Consider the following 17,795-nt stretch of genomic DNA (forward strand, 5'->3'; position numbering starts at 1 on the left):
GTTTATTCTCACGACACGTTGGTTGAACCCACTGTGCAGAAAAGAGAAAATGTGTGCTTGTGTTACTTCACTGTGTGTGCACCGCTCTGAGCCGGATTCGAACTCGGGGCGGAGAAGCACTAGAGCGACACTCTACCGACCGAGCTATATCGTCACCGTAGCAACGCGCTGGTGTACGAGCTTATGTGGCTGCACTCACAAGCGCACACGCTTTATAAAAACGATAAGCGTTAGTAGTATTTTAACAAAGAAATCTAAATCAAAGAAGCGATCGGAATGCGTGGACTACCGCCCACACTGATCGCGGAAACGTGCCTATTACACTAAACGTGATCAAAAATCACGTTTTATACAATCCTATAAGTTATTTCTTTCCACACTTTATCTGTCTTCCTATCTTTTCTCTTTATTTCTATCTTTCTTGCTTTCTTTCTGTCTTTTCTCTTTATTTCTATCTTTCTTGCTTTCTTTCTATCTTTTCTCCTTCACAAGCTCTCTGTATTAACTCCTTTCTGGAGCACTTTAATGTAATAAATATACCTCTCGGAAAACCCGATAGCATACCGGCTTAATCATTGAATGAACAAAGACTCAGCACCATGCTGTTGGGAACTGGCGTTTAAATAGTGCTAGACCCAGGTGTTGCGAGTCTTTGTTAATGAGCGTGGTGGACTGTGGGAAATGTAGTTATTTTGAGCTGTAGCATGCTGATAAGCTCTTCCGCTTTCCCACTGAAGCAGCTTGTCCCGTTACAACTGGTAGCTTTGGCACTGTGTGCAGGTGCCAAGTCCTGTTGGAAAATGAAATCTGCATCTCCATAAAGTTGGTCAGCAGCAGGAAGCATGAAGTGCTCTAAAACTTCCTGGTAGACGGCTGCGTTGACCTCAGAAAACACAGTGGACCAACACGAGCAGATGACATGGCACTTCAAACTATTACTGACTGTGGAAACTTTACACTGGACCTCAAGCAATGTGGATTCTGTGCCTCTCCTCTCTTCCTCCAGACTCTGGGACCTTGATTTCCAAAGGTAATGCAAAATTTACTTTCATCAGAGAACATAACTTTGGACCACTCAGCAGTCCTTTTTGTCTTTAGCCCAGGCGAGACGCTTCTGACGCTGTCTCTTGTTCAAGCACTCTTGACACAAAGAATGCGACAGCTGAAACCCATGTCTTGCATACGTCTGTGCGTGGTGGTTCTTGAAGCACTGACTCCAGCTGCAGTCCACTCTTTGTGAATCTCCCCCACATTTTTGAATGGGTTTTGTTTCACAATCCTCTCCAGGGTGCGGTTATCCCTATTGCTTGTACACTTTTTTCTACCACATCTTTTCCTTCCCTTCGCCTCTCTATTAATGTGCTTGGACACAGAGCTCTGTGAACAGCCAGCCTCTTTAGCAATGACCTTTTGTGTCTTGCCCTCCTTGTGCAAGGTGTCAATGGTCGTCTTTTGGACAACTGTCAAGTCAGCAGTCTTCCCCATGATTGTATAGCCTACAGAACTAGACTGAGAGACCATTTAAAGGCCTTTGCAGGTGTTTTGAGTTAATTAGCTGATTAGAGTGTGGCACCAGGTGTCTTCAATATTGTACCTTGTCACAAAATTCTAATTTTCTGAGATACTGAATTTAGGGTTTTCATTAGTTGTCAGTTATAATCATCAACATTAAAAGAAATAAACATTTGAAATATATCAGTCTGTGTATAATGAATGAATATAATATACAAGTTTCACTTTTTGAATGGAATTACTGAAATAAATCAACTTTTTCATGATATTCTAATTTTATGACCAGCACCTGTATATTCCGGAAATCTTCAGGTTCCTATGAACCCGGGTCCCTTGTCTTAGAATCTTTGCACAGTTTGCACAGCCCTGAGATTAAATTATTCCAAAAACTTGTCTTGGAATCTTCGAATTCGTAACAAATTCGGATCCCTTACTAAATTATTCCAAAACCTTGTCTTGGAATCTTCGAATTCGTAACAAATTCGGATCCCTTATTAAATTATTCCAAAACTTTGTCTTGGAATCTTCGAATTCGTAACAAATTCGGATCCCTTACTAAATTATTCCAAAATCTTGTCTTGGAATCTAAATTATTTCAAAACCTTGTCTTGAAATCTTCGAATTTGTAGCGAATTTGGATCCCTTCAAAAGCTCTAGCTTAAACAAACATGAAAATAAATTATTCTAAGACCTTCGAGTTAATTTGACTCGGATCCCTTTGATACGGCGTCCCATATCCCTACCTTAAGATAGAGCGTCCTGTATCTTCCTTTGTATTCTAAATTCTTAAGGCAACCGGCACCTTGTATCCAGAGGTCTCGAAGTTTACAGTAGAGCGCCTGAATTGACTCAGAATCACTCACCCTGAATAATGGCGGCCGCCTGTTGATAATTTAGTCCTGCAGTCCGAGATCTCTGGAAACAAAGGATATAGGCATCTCGGTGGGACCTCCAAATGTAGTGGCAAAAAATGCTTTTCCGCGATAACCAGACCAGACCAGGTTGCTTTAGGAATTAAGAATACCCTTTATTCTTAAGAATGTAACGCCAGCGGGAAGGCTTTAGAACAAATCTGACCAAACCTTCCCCAAGCTGTTAACACTTCTGTCTTTTATACTTTCAACATGAAATACATGGTTCATGGTGTAGTCTTATTGGCTAACCACATGTCCATACAATGAATATGCATTCTTCACAGTAAATCACAGGACCCCCAGGGTAAAACAGATGTAACCTTTTGAAATGAGCCCAGTTGTAAATTCCAGACCCCCCCATGGGTGAATCCTGTTGTTATCTCCAGTCATAAAGTCCAGGTGTAAACCATTGTTCCTTTCAACTAGTATAAAATTCCACCACAATATATACAGGGGTTGGACAAAATAACTGAAACACCTGGTTTTAGACCACAATAATTTATTAGTATGGTGTAGGGCCTCCTTTTGCGGCCAATACAGCGTCAATTCGTTTTGGAAATGACATATACAAGTCCTGCACAGTGGTCAGAGGGATTTTAAGCCATTCTTCTTGCAGGATAGTGGCCAGGTCACTACGTGATGCTGGTGGAGGAAAACGTTTCCTGACTCCCTTCTCCAAAACACCCCAAAGTGGCTCAATAATATTTAGATCTGGTGACTGTGCAGGCCATGGGAGATGTTCAACTTCACTTTCATGTTCATCAAACCAATCTTTCACCAGTCTTGCTGTGTGTATTGGTGCATTGTCATCCTGATACACGGCACCGCCATTGGATGCACATGGTCCTCCAGAATGGTTCGGTAGTCCTTGGCAGTGACGCGCCCATCTAGCACAAGTATTGGGCCAAGGGAATGCCATGATATGGCAGCCCAAACCATCACTGATCCACCCCCATGCTTCACTCTGGGCATGCAACAGTCTGGGTGGTACGCTTCTTTGGGGCTTCTCCACACCGTAAAACAGTAAAGGTGGACTCATCAGAGAACAATACATGTTTCACATTGTCCACAGCCCAAGATTTGCGCTCCTTGCACCATTGAAACCGACGTTTGGCATTGGCACGAGTGACCAAAGGTTTGGCTATAGCAGCCCGGCCGTGTATATTGACCCTGTGGAGCTCCCGACGGACAGTTCTGGTGGAAACAGGAGAGTTGAGGTGCACATTTAATTCTGCCGTGATTTGGGCAGCCGTGGTTTTATGTTTTTTGGATACAATCCGGGTTAGCACCCGAACATCCCTTTCAGACAGCTTCCTCTTGCGTCCACAGTTAATCCTGTTGGATGTGGTTTGTCCTTCTTGGTGGTATGCTGACATTACCCTGGATACCGTGGCTCTTGATACATCACAAAGACTTGCTGTCTTGGTCACAGATGCGCCAGCAAGACGTGCACCAACAATTTGTCCTCTTTTGAACTCTGGTATGTCACCCATAATGTTGTGTGCATTGCAATATTTTGAGCAAAACTGTGCTCTTACCCTGCTAATTGAAGCTTCACACTCTGCTCTTACTGGTGCAATGTGCAATTAATAAGGATTGGCCACCAGACTGGTCCAATTTAGCCATGAAACCTCCCACACTAAAATGACAGGTGTTTCAGTTTCATTGTCCAACCCCTGTAGGCCCCAGTGCTGAGGGTGAGGGTGGGTGACACATGTTTGCCTACCCGCACTGCTTGTGGTCTGTCTGTCAGGAAGTTAGAGATCCAGTGACACAAGGATGGATGAAGTCCTAGGTTCTCCAACTTGATGGTTAGTTTGGAGGGGATAATTGTGTTGAACGCTGAACTGTTCAGCATTTTAACATTATTAGCCCTCCTAGCAACCAGGTGTGTTAATATTGTGTGAAGCAGGTAGATGATGGCATCGTTTGTAGAGCGGTCGCGGTGATATGCAAACTGTAGAGGGTCCATGAAGTCTGGAAGTGATGAGGTGATGAAGTCTCTAATGATCCTGTCGAAGCACTTCATCACGACTGATGTTAGGGCTACTGGGCGAAACCTATTTAAGCAGGCTGACTGGGACTTCTTCGGGACAGGAGCAATGACTGATTGTTTAAAGCATGTTGGTACGATGCACTGGGTCAAAGATAAGTTGCAAATGTCCATGAACACTGGTGCTAGCTGGTCTGCGTAGGCTTTGATGACTCGTCCGGCAATCCCGTCTGGTCCTGCTGCTTTTCTGGTGTTCACTTTCCTAAAAGCTTTCCGTACATCACTCTCCTTGATGACAAAGGTTCTCTGTGTTCCGTCGTTCTCCATGTGCATGCCGATCACACTGGTAGTCCTGTTAGCATCGCTAGCACTGTTAGCTTTGAAGCTGCAGCCTCTAATAGAATGCTCGCCATAGAATGTATTTAGCTCGTTTGCCAGAGACGCGTTCGTCTCTTGTTGTTGACATAGCCAATCAATTTTCATTTGTTAAAAAACGTTAGTAAGTTTAAGCTGATTACCATTTACTGTCCCCCTGGTCCTTATTTATGGGCAATAAATAAACAAAGATATACAACTAAATCCCTTTAATCCAATCTCTCAAACTGAACTAACTGCGTTAATTAAATCATCAAAGTCATTGTCATGTATACTTGACCCTGTTGAAACTCGTTTCGTTAAAGATTTACTTCCTGCCCTTGTAGAGCCCTTGCTTACCTTAATAAATGAATTCCTTAGTCTTGAATATGTTTCCAAATTGTTCAAATGCACTGTTATTAAACCTAATCTTGATCCACATTTGTCTAATTATAGGCCAATTTTAAACATTTCTTTTGTCTCCAAGGTTCTAGAAAAAACATTTTCCCAACAATTATGTTCTTATCTGCATAAAAAAAGTTTTCATGAAACATTTCAATCAGGATTTAGACCCAACCATAGTACTGAAACTGCATTAATTATGTTAGTTAATGATTAATTCATGTACTATGTGTCTCTAATAATCTATGTCTATTTTCTTGCTCTATTAGATCTTAGTGCAGCATTTGATACTATAGATTATAATATTTTACTATTTTACTTATATTATTTTAATAAATATTTAAATTTTTTAATAAATGCTCGGAAACTACAACAGTAAAGTATGGTGTTCCACAGGGGTCAGTATTGGGAATTTACATTCTATATGCTACCATTACAAATAAATATTCATAAACCTGGCATCAATTTTCATTGTTATTCAGATGACACAAAGCAGTATATATCAGCCAAACCCAATTACATTAACAGAATAAGATTAAGGATTGTGTAAATGACATAAAAGACTGGATGTCGTGCAATTTTCTTTAACTTAATTCAGATATTACTTGTTGGCTCTAAGGCTTTGAGAGACAAGTTGTCTAACTTGGTGCTAAACCTTAACACTTTATCTGTCACTCCCAGCTCAGATGTAAAAAAAAAACAAACAAAAAAAACTTGGATGTCACAATAGATTTAGATCTCTCTTTTGATGCACACGTTCATAATATTACTAGAGTGGCATTCTTTCATCTGCGTAATATCTCTAAAATAAAAAATTTACTGTCTGTTAATGACGCTGAGAAACTGATCTATGCGTTTATAACTAAATTACTAACCCATAAAATGTGTTGCAGGTCTGAAATGCAGGAATGCATATATATTACCAAATGAAATTAAGTTGACAAAACATTAAATATGTCGGGTTTATACTGTCTGCAATGAAATTTAAATCAGAGTAAATTTAAGAAACATTGTTTTTTTCCCTTACTGTACTGAATATTTAAGGCATTGTAGGCAAACACTGATTCAAAGTATAAACATGAATTATACTTTAGATTTAATTTTTATGTTTATTGCTACTTGATGTCTTTGTTTTCTTGTTTTGGTTGCAGACACTTGACAGACTCCCTCTAACCAACCCTGAACACTTTGGTACACCAGTCATTGGTAAAAAGGGCAACCGTGGGGGGCGACGCTCCAGTGCCATGTAGGTGTTTTTTTATTTTAGATTTAAGGGGACTGTGAAAAAGGTTAACCATATTTTTACTTTTATGTCTTTGTTTGCTTTAATTGCACTATATAGACAGAAGTATTGGGACACCTAATTTTTTTTATCGTTAGCCACAACAATTTACCAAAGTTAATGAAAGACCCTTTCCAGGTGCAGCATTAATATGTCAAAAAGCAAGGTCTTTAAAGACATGAACAAAAGCTTGGTGTAGTGAAACTCCAGTGGCCTGCACATCCCTGACTTTAGAAAGACTTTGGAAAGCTTTAGAATGAGCTAGAACATCATCTGAGGCCTTCTTAACCAACATCAGTACCTTTCAGTACTCAGCCATACAAATGGTATTTTAAATAAATGGGCACAAATCCCCACAGACATACTTTATGATCTTGTGAAAAGTCTTCTCAGAGGAGTGGCTGTGATAGTTGACAGAATCGCATAAAGGCCATTCTATTTTAAAACTTTTTTTAACTGGATTGTCCAACAAGCTTATGGTTAGGTGTCCAAATACTTTTGGCCATGTAGCGTTTTTTCCAAGCATTTGCTCTAAATGCAGTTATGTTTAAACTAGCACTGGGTTGATACTAAATAACAATACATTTTTAAAATTTAGGTTAATACATTATGGTAAATATGTTTGCTTGTACCTTAGGAACAACATCTTTTTACAAACACATGTGTAGTATGCAGTATAACCCCCCCCCCACACACACACACACACACACTCAATTTAAAAGGTATTATTGTGATGTGTATAGAATGTAATAAAAACATTCAAGAACTTTCAGTAAACAGAGAAAGAATATTTATAGATACAAGTAATTTTGAACACATAAGTTTACAATTTTAAGTGTACATGAAAAAACATAGATAGATAGACAGACAGACAGACAGACAGACAGATAGATTGCTCGACTGACTTTCCCTCTGGGATTAAAGAAAGTCGATCGATCACTTTTTTTAATCCCAGAGGAAAAGTCAGGTATTACACCTCAAGGTATGTTAAAGTAAAGAGTATTAAAATAAGTATTACTGTACAATACTATGTAAATAAAAACAATAAAGATGTAATATAAAAAACTATTATGAAAGTGTCTTTCATAATATTAACAGATGTGCAATGTAGGCTTCATAAACAGAGTAGCAGATCGTGCTCCATGAGTCTGTCCTGAAAGTGACTCAGTGTGCTATGATGTCCCAAAAGAAGAGTAGTTATACTGTATGATTGTTGTTGGTACAAACGATCTCCTGTACCATTTGTTGTTACAGCAGAGCTGGATGAGTCTGTTACTGAAAGTGCTCTGCTGTCTGACTAGGAGGTCATGGAGTGGGTGTGATGAGTTGTTTAGTATAGAAATGAGTTTGTTGAGGGACCTCCTTTCAACCACCAACTCGAAACTGCACAGTGAGCAGCTCTAGACTGAGCCAGCTTTTCTTATCAGTTTGTTGAGTGTCATTGCATCTCCCTCTCTGATGCGGCCTCCCCAACACTGCTGCAAATAAGAGACTGCTGCCAACACAGAGCTTTCTCAGGTAGTAGAGTCATCTCATCTCCTTCCTGTACACAGCCTGTGATGGCCCTCCAGTCCAGTCTGTTGTCAAGCCAGACACCAAAGTACTTGTAAGTGTCCACCAGCTCATCGTTCTGACCCATGATTGTAACAGGACTGATCATGGTTTTTTTTCTTTCTAAAATTCACTAACATCTTCTTTGTTTTGGACACATTCAGGAGCAGATGAGTTTTCACGCACCACTCAACAAAACTGTTCATAAAAGTTTCTGTACTCACCATCCTACCCATCCCTGATACACCCAACCACTACACAGTCATCAGAAAATTTCTGAAGGTGGCAGAGGTCTGACCTGTACTGAAAGTCGGTGGTGTACAGGGTAAAGAGGAAAGGAAAGAGCACAGTTTCCTGTGGTGATCCAATGCTACTAACCAGATTTTCAGACTGGCAGGTTCCCAGCTGCACATACTGGGGTCTTCCAGACAGGTAGTCCAAGTCCCAGGTGATTATGGCCTTGTCCACCCGCATGTTCTCCATCTTCTTTCTCAGTATAAAAGGATTTGTATTGTATTGTATTAAATGCACTTGAGAAGTTGAAGAAATTGATTTTTACTGTGGTCTTGTGTGGTTGTAGTCATTTAGAGAGGAGGTACATGACTTCTTTTGAACAGAAACCAGGCAGGATGTTTTCCACATCATTGGTGCCCATTTTTGTTTGCGATCTAGCTTGAAGAGATGCTGAAGAATCCCAAATAGCTGAGTGGCACAGACCTTCAGCACTCTCATGCTGATTCCATCTGGTGCAGCAGCTTTGCCCAGTTTTAGTCTCTCCAGCTGTCTCCTCACCTGGCTCGTTGTCACCTTTTAGGGGGAAATGCAGTGCCGTCTGAAGGATTTAACACCACGGGTATTCAGTTTAAGCTTGCGCCCTTGGCCTTTATGCACTGAAATTCCTCCAAATTCCTTGAATCGCTAAATGATATTATGCACTGTAGAGGGAGAAATATGCAAATTCCTTCCAATCTTTCTTTGAGGTACATGGTTTTTAAACATTTCAATAATTTTCTTACACATTTGTTGACAAACTGGAGATCCTTAGTAAGACTCAGCCTTTCCTGGATGCTGCTTTTGTACCAAACCATGATTACAATCACCTGTTGACATCACCTGTTTGGAATCACGTCATTATTTCGTTTTATCACCTCAGTACTAGCCCTAAATTGCCCCTGTCCAAACTTTTTTTGGAATGTGTTGCAGGCCTGAAATGCAGGAAGGAGGAATATTAACAAATAAAATGAAGTTGAGCAGACAAAACATAAAATATCTTAGGTTCAAACTGTCTGCAATTAAATAAAAGTCAAAGTAAATGTAAGGAACACTGCATTTTTATTTTATTAGCATTTTCCAAACTGTCTCAACTGTTTCTGATTTGGGGTTGTAAAAAATGACATACGATAACAACTAAATTTCTCTTTATTTTTACTGCTCATAAGCTCTCCACTAATAAAATCCCTCGGTAGTTGTTTTAATACAATAAGTCACGTTAAGCTTTGTCCACACTCCATTAGAAATAACAGCACAGCCAGGCAGAAGCGGTTTTGTTGCCTCTCATGTGAATGTGCTCTTACTGAACTCGCTAAGGAATATGGTATTTCAAGATCAAGAATCTTCTCAATTAAGAAGCGTAAGAAAACAAGAAATAAATGTTAATTGCATTTTTATATAGATTTTTTTTTAGCAATTGTGCTTCAGTGTTTCTTATATTATATTTGTGCTATTTTCAGTGTATAACTGTCAAAAACCCCCATTATTTTACATTAGCCTAAAATATATGCAGTTCAATGGGACCATGGAACACATTAACAGGTTTCCCATACATCTTTATGGGCAAAAATAACTTGAAAATCAACGACTTTTAAACTCAACGCCACTTCCAAAACCAAATGAGTCAAATCGGAAAGTCTGCACACCCCTTTCACCTTCTCCGTGTTTTATTACATTACAGACTCATTCTATAATAGAGTTCTTTTTTTGCCTCAAACAGCTATGAGCTTGGCACACTTGTTTCTGGACATTTTTGCCCATTCCTCTTGACATATCCTTGCAAACTCCATCAGGTTGGATGGGGAGAGTCGATAAACAGCCATTTTCAGCTCCTTCCACAAATGTTTGATTGGATTCAGTTGTGGGCTCTGGCTGAGCCACTCAAGGACATTCACAGACTTTCTCCAAAGCCACTCCTTTGTTCTCTTGGCTGTGTGGTTCGGGTTGTTGTCATGTTGGAAGGTAAACCTTCGCCCCAGTCTGAGGTCCAGAGCGCTCTGGAGCAGGTTTTCTTCAAGGATCTTGGTGTACTTAGCTGCATTCATCTTTCCCTCTATCAGGGCTAGTCGCCCTGGTTCCGCTGCTGAAAAACATCCCCACATCATGATGCTGCCCCCGCCATGCTTCACTGTAGGGATGGCATTAGACAGGTGATGAGCGGTGTCTGGTTTCCTCCAGACGTAACACTTGGTATTCAGGCCAAAAAGTTCAATTTTGATTTCATCAGACCAGAGAATCTTGTTTCTCATGGTTTGAAAGTCCTTTTGGTGCCTTTTGGCAAACTCCAAGCCAGCTGTCATGTGCCTTTTACTAAGGAGTTTGCCCCTCCACCATAAAGGCGTGATTTGTGGAGTGCTGCTTGGATGGTTGATCTTCTGATAGATTCTCCCATTTCCACAAGGATATGCTATAGCTCTGTCAGAGTGACCCTAGGGTTCCTGCTCACCTCCTAGGAAGATTTTTGGTGGTTCCAAACTTCTTCCATTTACGAATGATGGTGGACACTGTGCTCTTTGGGATCTGTAAAGCTTAAGCAATTTTTCTGTCCCCTTATCCAGATCTATGCCTTGACACAATCCTGTTTCTGAGGTCTGCAGATAATTCCTTTGACCCCATGGCTTGGAGTTTGCTCTGATCTGCACTGTCATCTGTGGGACCTGGACGGCACAGCGGCTCGGTGGGTAGCACTTTTGCCTCACAGCAAGAAGGTACTGGGTTTGATCTCCAGGCAGGGCGGTCCGGGTCCTTTCTGTGTGGAGTTTTCATGTTCTCCCCGTGTCCATGTGGGTTTCCTCTGGGAGCTCCGGTTTCCTCCCACAGTCCAAAAACATGCAGTCAGGTTAATTCAGTGGAGACACTGAATTGCCCTATAGGTGAATGGGTGTGTGTTCAGTGTATCACAAAAGTGAGTACACCCCTCACATTTCTGCAGATATTTTATTATATCTTTTCATGGGACAACACCATAGAAATAAAACTTGGATATAACTTAGAGTAGTCAGTGTACAACTTGTATAGCAGTGTAGATTTACTGTCTTCTGAAAATAACTCAACACACAGCCATTAATGTCTAAATGGCTGGCAACATAAGTGAGTACACCCCACAGTGAACATGTCCAAATTGTGCCCAAAGTGTCAATATTTTGTGTGACCACCATTATTATCCAGCACTGCTTTAACCCTCCTGGGCATGGAATTCACCAGAGCTGCACAGGTTGCTACTGGAATCCTCTTCCACTCCTCCATGATGACATCACGGAGCTGGTGGATGTTAGACACCTTGAACTCCTCCACCTTCCACTTGAGGATGCGCCACAGGTGCTCAATTGGGTTTAGTCCATCACCTTTACCTTCAGCTTCCTCAGCAAGGCAGTTGTCATCTTGGAGGTTGTGTTTGGGGTCGTTATCCTGTTGGAAAACTGCCATGAGTTTTCGAAGGGAGGGGATCATGCTCTGTTTCAGAATGTCACAGTACATGTTGGAATTCATGTTTTCCTCAATGAACTGCAGCTCCCCAGTGCCAGCAACACTCATGCTGCCCATGACCATGATGCTACCACCACCATGCTTGACTGTAGGCAAGATACAGTTGTCTTGGTACTTCTCACCAGGGCGCCGCCACACATGCTGGACACCATCTGAGCCAAACAAGTTTATCTTGGTCTTGTCAGACCACAGGGCATTCCAGTAATCCATGTTCTTGGACTGCTTGTCTTCAGCAAACTGTTTGCGGGCTTTCTTGTGCGTCAGCTTCCTTCTGGGACGACGACCATGCAGACCGAGTTGATGCAGTGTGCGGCGTATGGTCTGAGCACTGACAGGCTGACCTCCCACGTCTTCAACCTCTGCAGCAATGCTGGCAGCACTCATGTGTCAATTTTTTAAAGCCAACCTCTGGATATGACGCCGAACACGTGGACTCAACTTCTTTGGTCGACCTTGGCGAAGCCTGTTCCGAGTGGAACCTGTCCTGGAAAACTGCTGTATGACCTTGGCCACCATGCTGTAGCTCAGTTTCAGGGTGTTAGCAATCTTCTTATAGCCCAGGCCATCTTTGTGGAGAGCAACAATTCTATTTCTCACATCCTCAGAGAGTTCTTTGCCATGAGGTGCCATGTTGAATATCCAGTGGCCAGTATGAGAGAATTGTACCCAAAACACCAAATTTAACAGCCCTGCTCCCCATTTACACCTGGGACCTTGACACATGACACCAGGGAGGGACAACGACACATTTGGGCACAATTTGGACATGTTCACTGTGGGGTGTACTCACTTATGTTGCCAGCTATTTAGACATTAATGGCTGTGTGTTGAGTTATTTTCAGAAGACAGTAAATCTACATTGCTAAACAAGCTGTACACTGACTACTCTAAGTTATATCCAAGTTTCATGTCTATAGTGTTGTCCCATGAAAAGATATAATGAAATATTTGCAAAAATGTGAGGGGTGTACTCACTTTTGTGATACACTGTATGTGTGTGTGTGTGTGTGTGTGTATGTGTGTCTGCCCTGCGATGGACTGAGGCAGTTAGGCAGTCATCCAGATAACACGCGAGAATTCCCTTAGGTAAATAATATGGCCTCATGCTAATGGCTAACAGTTCAATATCCATATTGCAGATTCAATCTTTAATAGTGATGTGTCCTGGGTTACACCATCTATCATTGATTAACACAGCCAATCCACCTCCTTTCCACTTACAGCCATGTCTCCATAAACAGCATCAGGCTCCATGCACGTTATTCCTGCTGGTGCCGAGTCAACGGCGGCAGCTAATCCATTTTATTTGGTAAAGATCTTACATTCCCCATAATGACGGATGGAAGAACGGGTTTGTAGCGTCTCTTCCTGGCATGACACGGCGCATTTCCCCCTTCTCTGTCTCCTCAGTTCCCGTGGGATCTCAGAAAACTTCTCTGGAATAGCAGCAGTGTTGCTGAGTGCTAACAGCTGGTCTCTAAATATTTCTGCAGTTTTATTTACACATTTTGCCATACAACATTTAAATGGTTTTTAAATGTAATTAAAAAAGTGAATAGCATATGAATAACAGGCACGGATAACCAGTTTGGAAAAGTGATGTCCTTTGATTTAGCCACCTGTTGCTTTATTTACAGCAATCACTCTGTTTGGAAATGTCCCTACCAGTTTCCCAGATTGGACAATATTTGCCTATTTTCTATGCAAAATTATTTAAGTTAAGTCAAATTTTGTGGCGACCTACAATGCACTGCTTCCTGTAAGTCGGATTTAGGTCAGGGCTCTGCTGATTAAGGACATTCATCTTACTATCCTTATGCCCCTGCTTTGTTTTTGGTGGTGTTTAGGGTGGTTGTCATGGTGGATGGTAAACATTCTGTCACAGAAGTCACACAAAAAGTCACACATTTACATTAATTCTGACCAACTGCCCAGTTTGGTTTTCTCCAAACATACTACAAGGAGTTCAGTCCAAAATTGGTCTGATTATCACCTTTTGCTACATGACATTAGAATCGACTTTTAGCATGGCACTTTTTAATGAGAGGCTTCTTGCTTGCCTCCCTGCCATACAGGCTAGCCTAGCGTAAAGTTTGTGAGATCATTGTCCCATGCAGAGACCGACAGAGGTGGAAAGTAACTATTAGGATGCCTGCGGTAGCTGGTGAACGACTCCCGGGTTCCCAGCGAAGCAGGCGTTACAGAGCTCAGGAAACAAAGGCTTCATATAGGAAGCCATCTAATTAGTGCTGATCGCCCGCAGCTGTGAGCTGGCTTATTTAAGCCAGCTCTGCGCAGCAGCGGGCGTCGCACCTTTTGTTCTTTTCTCTCTCAGTGGCAGTTCGCCCACGCTCCTTTTTAGGGTCAGCAGGTATCCCCGGGTGGCAGTTAGGCCAGTCGGGTGTGTAGACTGAAAGGTCGAGGTAAATAGCGTTGCTTTTCTCTTCTAGGGCCAGTGTGGTGCGACGCCGTGCAGTCCTCGCACTGCTTTTGTTTTTTCTCGTGCCGGTTTTGCGCTAGCGGCTTGGCTAACCGTTAGCACCGTGTGCCGGTGAAAGCCTCTTTTAATAGCGTATAACCGATATTGTGTCCCGATCTCGCAACCGCTGGGTGGCGATGCCGTAAAGCACTCGGCTGACAAGCCTTCATCCCCGGATCGAATCCCGACCTTAGCTGTGTCTGTTCTCGCTATTTAACTTTTTGTCTTTTTCAGATCGGCGTGTTCCCCGGCTGTGAATTCCAGCGCTGTGACCGCCGATCGCGTTCCGCCCAGGCCAACAGAGTGACCGGGGCTGGCTCTCTACGAGCCTTTCTTTTCTTCGTGTAGCGGTTCGCCGCAGCGCTTAATAGCGCCTTCTCTCTCTCGCTCACCCACGCTCAGATAGCGCGGTGGTAACGCAACCGGCTCGCGTCTCCGCGACCCGGGTTCGCACCCCACCTTGTTGTTTATTTTTCATTGTCAGTTTTTGTTGCCCGCAGCGCCCGCGGCTTCCATCGGGGTTCCCGATTGGTTTTCGTTTCTAGTTTTTTTCCATTTTTGTTATTTTATTTGCCTTAATAAATACAATTATTATTTCCTTTAAATCTGCATTTGAGTCCTCCTTCTACCACGTAACAGTAACGAATTACATTTACTCGCGTTACTGTAATTGAGTAGTTTTTTTGTGTACTTGTACTTTTTAAAGCAGTAATTTTACTTTTACTTAAGTATGTTTTGTATTAAGAATTGTAATTTGCTACATTTTAAATAACATCCGTTACTGAGTAAAAAAAAAAGCTAAAAAATCACGTCTGGGAAACTGCTGCAGTGAATTCTGCGATGGAAAATAAACTGGTGCTAAAATAAAGGAGCTGTAATCTAGGTATAGAGTAGGGAAGGGTGATTTTAAAAGTTTAACATGTTTGGAGTTTGATGTTTCGTTATTTGATAACATAGTCTGATGTCAAAGAATGGCAAAGTTTTTTCTTACATCATGAAGGTTTTCTTCGGGTCATTTAGTGAAAGTCACAACACCTGTAACCTTGACTTGTTTTGAGTTATGAGATTTGCAGTATGACTGTTGTTTGGTATTTGTTAGTGATGAAAAGAAGGCTGGTCTATAGAATCCACAATTAATGCCAACTTCAGTGGTTTTTAGTGATGGGAATTATGGATCTTTGAAGGGAGCCGGATCTTTTGGCTCAGTTCCTTTTAAAGAGCTCAGTTCCTTTCTCAAAAAACAACTATATATCCACTTGTCCTGTTTGCATTTACACAGAAGAGACACCCCCCAGCGGGGGGCGCTGTTAAAAAAGTAACGTTTACTCATTTTAAATGTTACTTTTTACTTTTTACTTGAGTAGATTTTTAGACTAGTAATTTTATTCGTACTTAAGTAAAAACTCATTAAAGTAATAGTACTTTTACTTAAGTACAATATTTTAGTACTCTTTCCACCTCTGAAGACCGACCAGTCCGAGACATACAGACATGTTTGTTGCCATTGGCCTCTTGGTTGCTTTCCTAATCAATATCCTCCTTTTGTGGTGTCATACACTTTACATTTAATTCTCTAAACAGTACTCTGAGGGAGATCGGAGTATATACACCGATTAGCCATAACATTAAAACCACCTCCTTGTTTCTACACTCACTGTCCATTTTATCAGATCCACTTACTATATAGGAGCACTTTGTAGTTCTACATTTACTGACTGTAGTCCATCTGTTTCTTTGCATGCTTTGTTAGCCCCCTTTCATGCTGTTTTTCAATGGTCAGGACCCCCACAGGACCACTACAGAGTAGGTATTATTTGGGTGGTGGATGATTCTCAGCACTGCAGTAACACTGACATGGTGGTGGTGTGTTAGTGGTGTGTTAGTGTGCGCCCCGTAGGCAGTGTCCTGTGACCACTGATGAAGGTCTAGAAGATGACCAACTCAAACAGCAGCAATAGATGAGCAATCGTCTCTGACTTTACATCTACAAGGTGGACCAACCAGGAAGGAGTGTCTAATAGAGTGGACAGTGAGTGGACACAGTATTGCGCTGCTGTGTCAGATTCACTCATACCAGCACAACACACACTAAGACACCACCACCATGTCATTGTCACTGCAATGCTGAGAATCATCCACCACCTAAATAATACCTTCTCTGTGGTGGTACTGTAGGGGGTCCTGACCACTGAAAAACAGGGTGAAAACAGGCTAAAAAAGTATGTAGATAGATGGACTACAGTCAGTAATTGTAGAACTACAAAGTGCTCCTATATGGTAAGTGGAGCTGATAAAATGGACAGTGTGTGTAAAAACAAGGAGGTGGATTTAATGTTATGGCTGATCAGTGTATATGAAGCTGGTATATAAAGGGCTCCCCCAGCTGCATCAATTAAATGCTGCCTGATAAAAAAAAAATGCCACAATCAGTTTTCTGTGCCCTTATGCCATCTTAACAGCATGACACATGGGCTTGATCCTGTAACATGCGATCCCAGCCGGTCTACATGGCAGGAACAGTTTTTTTCTTTAATTGGCACCCCTGCCCATTTAAAAAAAACATGAACTGCATAGTAAATAAGAGAGGATTCTATGAAATTAAAATTCTGCCTTATTTCCACTATTTAGTGATGTCTAGCCATTAACATGATTATGTGTGTCTGACAAAAACATAAAGACAAATTGCACATTATTTCTCTGAGAATAGTATCAAGTAAAATAACAAAATTAAATTAACTTAAAGAACCCATCATTCCCTTTTCTTCTCCTTGAAAAATCCTTGCAACCACTTCCTCCATATTTCCTTACAGCTTTTTATGTTTTTGTTTTTCTTAATAAATGAAGATGGTTTTAATATACAGGGTGAGTCAAAAGTTGCAGGACACTCTTTTATTTCAGAAACGAAAGGGAAAATGACATATCTGAATACCCCAGCAAGTAATGGGTGAGGGGGCCTATCTATGTCTGGAACATGGCCGCCATCTTGAAAGCCGCCATAGTGGATCAAGGGCAAGTTTTGCCAATGGGAAGGTGGTCATGTAGCATATCAATCGACTGCTGCAATCAGATTTGCAATATCTCTTGTGGTTCAAAAGTTATCAACACAGAAAGTTGCAACAACAACCGGGGAACGTTCCCTGTGATGCACAGCTATTTGACGTGTTCAACGTGTTGTCCCTGGTGCTGAACACAGAGCTGAAGGCGCTGGATCCAATCGTTATGAACCTGCATGAGAATCTCTGGAGAAATGCTGTCACAAGCTTCCACGATGCGGTGCTGAAGGTGGTGTTTGTTTTGGATTTTCTCAGCATACACAATTTATTTGAGATGACTGCAGGATCCCATTGATGTTGGTCTAACGCCCAGGTGCAGAACTCGACACGTCTATCAGGGTCATCCTGACAGTTTCTGCTGCAGCTGGATCTTGAAGGGGTGCCACTTATTGGTATGAAGAATCCATACAAGGGATGACTGGCTGACACCACATTCTGCTGCGAGACGTCACATGCTGCGTTGTGGACTTTTTGCAAAGGCTGCCAAAACCATTGTTGA

General features: G+C 41.7%; 1 protein-coding gene across 1 annotated transcript in view; it reads left to right on the forward strand.

Moving 5' to 3' along the window:
- The window catches only part of arid4b (AT-rich interaction domain 4B), a 201,335-nt gene that overhangs the window by 95,813 nt on the left and 87,727 nt on the right, over window positions 1-17,795 (forward strand). The window contains exon 6 of the mRNA XM_062995823.1: window positions 6,327-6,421. Coding sequence (XP_062851893.1) covers window positions 6,327-6,421 — 95 coding nt within the window. The remainder of the gene's footprint in view (window positions 1-6,326; window positions 6,422-17,795) is intronic.

This window comes from Trichomycterus rosablanca, chromosome 5 (assembly GCF_030014385.1).
Source record: "Trichomycterus rosablanca isolate fTriRos1 chromosome 5, fTriRos1.hap1, whole genome shotgun sequence".
NCBI lineage: Eukaryota > Metazoa > Chordata > Actinopteri > Siluriformes > Trichomycteridae > Trichomycterus > Trichomycterus rosablanca.